The sequence below is a fragment of the Apis dorsata genome, unplaced genomic scaffold (genome assembly GCF_000469605.1).
Source record: "Apis dorsata unplaced genomic scaffold, Apis dorsata 1.3 scaffold_694, whole genome shotgun sequence".
Taxonomy (NCBI): Eukaryota; Metazoa; Arthropoda; class Insecta; order Hymenoptera; family Apidae; genus Apis; species Apis dorsata.
This window is the reverse complement of record NW_006263873.1, coordinates 81,627-88,354: the sequence shown is the minus strand read 5'-3', so window position 1 is coordinate 88,354 and position 6,728 is coordinate 81,627. Positions and strand designations below refer to the sequence as shown.

General features: G+C 18.7%; 1 protein-coding gene and 1 non-coding gene across 3 annotated transcripts in view; one reads left to right on the top strand and one right to left on the bottom strand.

Moving 5' to 3' along the window:
- Window positions 1-4,851, bottom strand: part of LOC102670860 (calcium uptake protein 1 homolog, mitochondrial) — a 9,324-nt gene extending 4,473 nt beyond the window's left edge. The window contains exons 1-5 of one of the 2 annotated variants that reach the window (XM_006622502.2): window positions 4,616-4,851; window positions 3,614-3,767; window positions 2,238-2,397; window positions 507-544; window positions 61-175 (exon numbers count right to left, since the gene is read on the bottom strand). In XM_006622502.2, the coding sequence (XP_006622565.1) occupies window positions 61-175; window positions 507-544; window positions 2,238-2,397; window positions 3,614-3,767; window positions 4,616-4,836 (688 nt within the window). In that variant the 5' untranslated portion in view covers window positions 4,837-4,851. Of the gene's footprint in view, window positions 1-60; window positions 176-506; window positions 545-1,477; window positions 1,638-2,237; window positions 2,398-3,613; window positions 3,768-4,615 lie in introns of both variants that reach the window. The other variant, XM_006622501.2, reaches the window with a different exon arrangement.
- Window positions 4,852-5,824: 973 nt separating this feature from the next.
- On the top strand, window positions 5,825-6,019 carry LOC116186443. The gene has a single exon (XR_004151439.1). It is a non-coding gene; the product is annotated as a U2 spliceosomal RNA (small nuclear RNA).
- The last annotated feature ends 709 nt before the right edge of the window (window positions 6,020-6,728 follow it).

Here is a 6,728-nt window from a genome sequence, read left to right as displayed (position 1 = left end):
AAGAAATAAAATTTATAATAATATTTATGTAATATATATGTGTGTATATATATAACTTACTAGATAATACAGTAAGCAGAAATATATAATCGGAAAAAGTAATTAAACCAGCGCTTCCAAGTTTATAAAAAATACTATCTTCATCTAAAGTCAACTCTAATCTTGTGTGAACATTCTACAAAAATAGATAAACATAATATTAATGAATATATATGCATAAATAAAAAAAATACACAGGGATTATTATATATTATTATATATTATATATTAAAAATTGTTTATTTTTAAATAATTAAAAATAAATAAATAATGTAAAATTTTATGAACATGTAATTTTTAATAATAAAATAATAATAGAATAAATAATGGAATAAATACATAATTTTAAGAATTCTACATATATAATTTAGAATGTATTTAAATGTAAAATTATTCCATTTTTATGTAATATATAATAATAAATTATTTAATTTAGTAATCTAAATTGAATTTAAAACTTGACTTACTTTAGGATCATAGCGTTTATATTTATCCAGTCCAAGACCTGAAAATAATCATTCAAAAACGTTGTAAATAAGTATAAATAAGTATAAATATTGTAAATAAGTATAAAAAGATATTTAAGAAAATATTTTTCAAAAAACATTTAACATGCAAATATGTCATCTATATAACGTGTAAAATTAATGATAGCAAAACTATAATTATGAAATAAAAAATTCAAGTGATATATGTAAAATAATAAATAATAATAAATGTATACATAAAAAGAACAACGAAACATTTATTTTTTTACGAAGTGAACTTTCTTATGTAAACTTATTTACATTAATTGAAAAAGAAAAAAATAATCAAAAAATAATGAAACATTTAATAATTTATGTAAACTCATTTCTTGATTTATATTTTATTTTTATTTTTTTCATGTTTTTCTTTTATTTTTATATTTAAAAATCAAGCAAAAAAATGCATTTATAAATTTATTTTTTAATTTTTAACAATTAAATATTGATGAAAATATCTCTGGATGCGAACATATCTTTTTAGATGAATAAATATAGTACATTTCAAGAATCAGGAAACAATAATTTTCAAATCCAGTAATACATAAATAATAATTTATTACATAAGTATATATTTATATAAATATTTATGCATATACGTAATTTATGTATTTATGCATATACATATTTATACATATTTATATGTAAATAATAAATATTATAAATGCTTGATGTTTTATATTTGAATTTATAAACAGTAGAAATATTTTTTTCAAAGAATAACGAAATTAAACTTTTTTTAGGAATTGACAATCTCAAAAACATGTCCATCTACAGAGATTAAATTTATATCTACAATTTCTTTTTCGAAATAGTATAGTAAATAAATTAAAATAAACACTATTTAAATCAAGAATTGAGTATACTAGAAATATTGATATTTATACAACAATTCGATTTTCATTAAAAATTACCATCCGGTTGTTTGACACCAGGAGTTATTGATCTTAAAAAGTCATCAGGTGTCATGAAAATTTCATGGATGTCGTTGTTAATCATTTGCAATGTAGCAAAGTAGCGAAATACTTTGTCAGGAGTAGAATAGTGTCTTATACGATTTTCATACTCTATTATCTGTATAGGAAATAATGTTTTATTTTTAAGATGACTTATTTATAATTTTTAAAATAAATTTTTATAACATTAACATTCGATTTAAAATATATTTCTATTTAAATATAAAAAAAAGAGCACATGTAATATACTCAATTTAATATAATTTAATCACAAAATTTTGGACAATTATGGTAGGAAAAAAAAGGTTATACAATTTCTCAAAATCTATCATCCTATTATACAATTTCTTTCTGTATCGATACATGCAATTCACTGTTTCTTTTTTCCCCCTCTCTTTTTTAATAAAACTATATGAAATTCTTATAAACAAAACAAATTTTCATAAATAATACGAATCATATATTATTATTAAAAAATATATATAACTTGTACTTTTTCAAACAATATTTTAATTAAATTTAACTTGCTATTAATAGAATAAGCTATAAAATCGAAGTTTATGTTAGTTTCAAATTCAAACATAAGAAACACGATGTTAATTAGATCGAAGAAAAATAAATCTATATTTCTATAAGATAAATAAATAAATAATAGATATAATTTTTAATAATAAAGAGGAATAAAAAAAAATTATTATAAATGGGAACAAAATAATACCGTCTGGTTGTCTCATGTCAGGAGTGATTGATCTTAAAAAGTCATCAGGTGTCATATAAATTTCAGTACCCTCTAAACTCGATACTTTTACGGTCGCAAAGTAACGAAAAATTTTATCAGGAGTCGAATATGCTCTTAAACGATTTTCATATTCTATAATCTGTAATACACGTATATTATTTAAAGTTAAAATGATGTATCTATATAATATTTGTAATAAATATCTATTACAAATTACGTAGTTCGATTTTAAAATAATATCTTCTCTTAAATATCTTTAAATTTTCTTTGAAGCAAAAATTGCTCTTAATAATAAAATTAATTTAATTTAGAAATTTATTATTGAAAATAAATGATACAGGGGCTTATATTTTTTCTTCTAAATAATTACGTTAAGTAAGTAAAGTAAATCGAATAAATAATATTCTTATGGAAGAATAAGATTCTCGAGTCAAATATATGATTTAAAAATGATGAATTAATTTTAATTTTCTTTGCATATGTATATATATATAATAATATTTAAATTATTAACTAATTGTTAAGAACTTTGTTCTTCTATAAACTATCGAAATTATTACATAAAACAATATATTTAATAATTAATATATTTTTTAACAATTTTATGTGCCCTTTTTATTTTCATTTTATTCATAAATTCAGATAAAAAAATTAATTAATGAAAATTTTTAATATAATTCTTGCTATTTATTTTCCTTTTTTTAATTTCTTTTTTTTTTATAATTACTATATATTAAATATTTTTCTTCTTCTTTATTATTTATATTTCTTCTTTATAAAATATTTAATTAATGGAAAAACATTAAATTATAATAATTATATATCTATTTTATGCCATGCAATATTTGAACACAAATGTGCAAGTATCTCATATAAAGACATAGTTATAAACTAGCGAATTTTCGAAATTGAAAAGAAACAGATTTTTTTTTAAGGAAATATTTTTAGACATATAATATATAATGAATAAATTTATCAAGAATCACATAATGTATTAACAATCAAATTCCTTATTTCATCAAATTCTTTATTTGAACCATGATTCAAATATCAATTGCAATTCAAATAATTAAATTTTCTATCAAATATTAATATAAACATTTTTTATTATACAATTTATATTATATAATGTATATAATATAATGCAATAATAATACTGATAACTCAATATAATATAACAGAAATCATTGATGTAATTAACAATTTTAAATAATTTTAAATGTATATTTATATATTTATATAATTTTAAATGTATATATAAATTAATCACATATATCTTATTACATTACATTACATAATTTCAATTCAATCATGATTTCATTATCATCTTTCATTGAATGAGATTTATTACTAACCTTTCTATCACGAAAACCAATCCTTTCCTTTTTCTTTTTTTTCTTTTTATCCTCTTGCATTTCATTCAATTGTTCATTTTTACTTTCATCATTGGATTTTTCATTGATAATCATTTCAGCAGCAATTACCGTAGAACAATATTTTTTCTTTATTCTGAAATAAAATTTGAAAAAAAATAAAAGTTTATGAAATTATTAAATAATTGGAATAAGATGATAATTTTCTTTTGAGGACGCAATACATATATAATTATAAATTATATATGTATTGTTAAATTATTATATATATGTATTGTTAAATTTTAGTTTAATAATTTATTTATTTAATTTATGAAAATATTAAAATAGCTGCAAATTTATTAAATTATATTGACAAAGAATCACAAATTCTATGATTTTTATTATCTAATTTGAAAATATAAAAAAATTAATTAAAAACTAACATAAAAAATAATGAATATATAGTAAACAATATAGAAAAAAATAATATTGTTAAGAAATATTAATATATAATTGATGTCAATTGCAATTAAAACAACATTATTTATATTATATAATAAAATTTATAATTAAAGATTAAATATGTTAAAAGAAAAATATATTGAAAAATGATGTAAAAATATATAGAATTATTGATATATTAATAAATTTTTTTAAAGATATTCGATATAATATGGAACAATAATTAATTTACATTTGTATTTAATTATTATTAGTCTCTTAGTTTTTCAATTTATTTTTTCCTTTACAAATTGATATAATAATAAAAAGTTAATATAATAAAAAAATATATGGCTAAATATGTAAAATCTTTTACAAGAAAACATAAAACTTTTTTAAAATTAATGAAATGCATTCAAACATGAGATTAATTGTTCAAATAATAAAATGATATACTGTTTTTCTATATTTATTGAAATTTGTTAAATCATTTGTTAAAAATATAAGAGATGGATGACAGTTAAGAAAATATTGTTACATATTATTAAAAGAAAAGCTTACCCATTCCAAACAATAAGACTGATTATAAAACAAGGAACGATGAATAGAAAAGAATAATTCTTTTTGTTTTTCTGCTTTTTTTGCGACAAATATATTAAATTGTTTGCAACTGAATCTCGTAGATAATTATTATTATTACCAATTATCAAAAATTTATATGATTGATTGATATTTTTTCCTAAAATGTTTTGTCGTAAAATAAACCTAACCTTCGAAAACATATTCAAAAAGTATTTTTTTTAATTTAAATATATATAAAGGTACATTGACACTCGAATTTTAATTTCATAATAAATTTTAATTTTAAGATTAATTAATTTTTAGTCATACTTTTTTATGAATATATTTTTCTAATGAATAATAAATTTTAGTTTTATATTAGTTTAGTTTATATTAATGTGTTCACATTTTTTTACTATAAGAACTTTATAATAAAAATACGCATAATACACTAGTAAGAAATATAATAATGTTCTTCTTTAACAAAACTTTAAAAAAAAACTATCTTATTTAATGAAAATAACAGTTGTGTACAAAATAAGTAATAGATCTTATATATATACACTATAGTCACTATAGCACGTAGTCGACGCTATTATCGCGATTTGATTAGATTATATCTTTCATAAATAGTCAATGTTTTCTTGTTAATAATCTATTAGCAAAGCTGTAATAAAAGTTTTTGCAAAGGAAAATATTGTTTGAAATTATCTTAAAAATTTCTAATTTACAAATGTTACAAAATTTTTAAAACACTCTGTGTATATGTATGTTTATACATATATAAATAATAATAAAATGAAAGCTTAAAAAAATAAATTATAACAAAAATCTTTTACAAATTAATTCTATAAATGAAAAATATTGTTTATGAATTTTTCTCTTGATTTTTTGAAAGAAACATTTCTCTGTGTTAAAAACTAATATAACTTAATATATATAATTTACATCCCCAAAAAAAAATATAGAAACTTTTATTAATATTATTATATTTTTAAATTATTTCTGCATTTTTCTTTCATTTTGAAAATTTATAAAACAAAATAAAAATTACCATAAAATAAAATTATTAAAACATTTTTTATTAATTTTTGTAATATAAAATATTATTTCTGTATTCTATCACTAGAGGGCAAATTAACTTGCATGCCTCTCGCAAGTGAAATTCTTCAAAAAGTATATAAAATGTATTGAAAGAGAATACATAATATCGCTTCTCGGCCTGTTGGCTAAGATCAAAGTGTAGTATCTGTTCTTATCAGCTTAATATCTGATATGCTCTCGAATGAGAGTTGAAAATATTAATCTGATTTTTGAAAATTGGTGGAAGTTTTTAGAGCTTGCTCTATTTCTACCGTGAGTCGGCTCGACATTGCAGATTCGTCGTGTTTCGGCTCAACTTTCTTCGAAAATGCAAAATTAATAATTTTTTTGCTTTATATAAAATATTACAGATTATTATATACATGTAAATTAAATTAGTTTGATTTTTAAATAATGAAATAATAAAAGAATGATAAAAAAATAAAGTACGTATATATAAGAATAAAAAATACATCACATAAATATTAGAAAAGCAGGAAAAAATAAACATATATACTTATATCACGAATATTTTTTTGCGATAAAAATCTTAAAAATCTTTTTCCCCTTAACTACTTAACAAAATTAAAATTACTCATTTGACAAGATTCCATCTAGTCTAAAATTAGCTACAAAAAAAGATATAAATGTTTAAAAAAAACCCATGTTTCTTTACTTTATATATCTCCTCCATAAAATATATTTTAATTGTATTAAAATTTATTTCATTCGTGTCAGTCATAGGATATTTTAATTCATAGGGTAAATACATAAATAAATAAATAGAATAAGTGGAACTGATTGAACGAAATAACATAACAAGATAATTTAATGCTTCTCTTTTTAAATTTACTATAAATTAATTCATAATTTTTGACAGAATCTAAATATAAATGCCAAGAATTTAATATCAGTTGGATTTCTTAATAGTTCCCAAATTACGAATAAATATATATGAATTACATATGCATAGATAACAGATTATATTCGCACAAAATTTATTCTACAATTTTTTCAACAACAAATTATA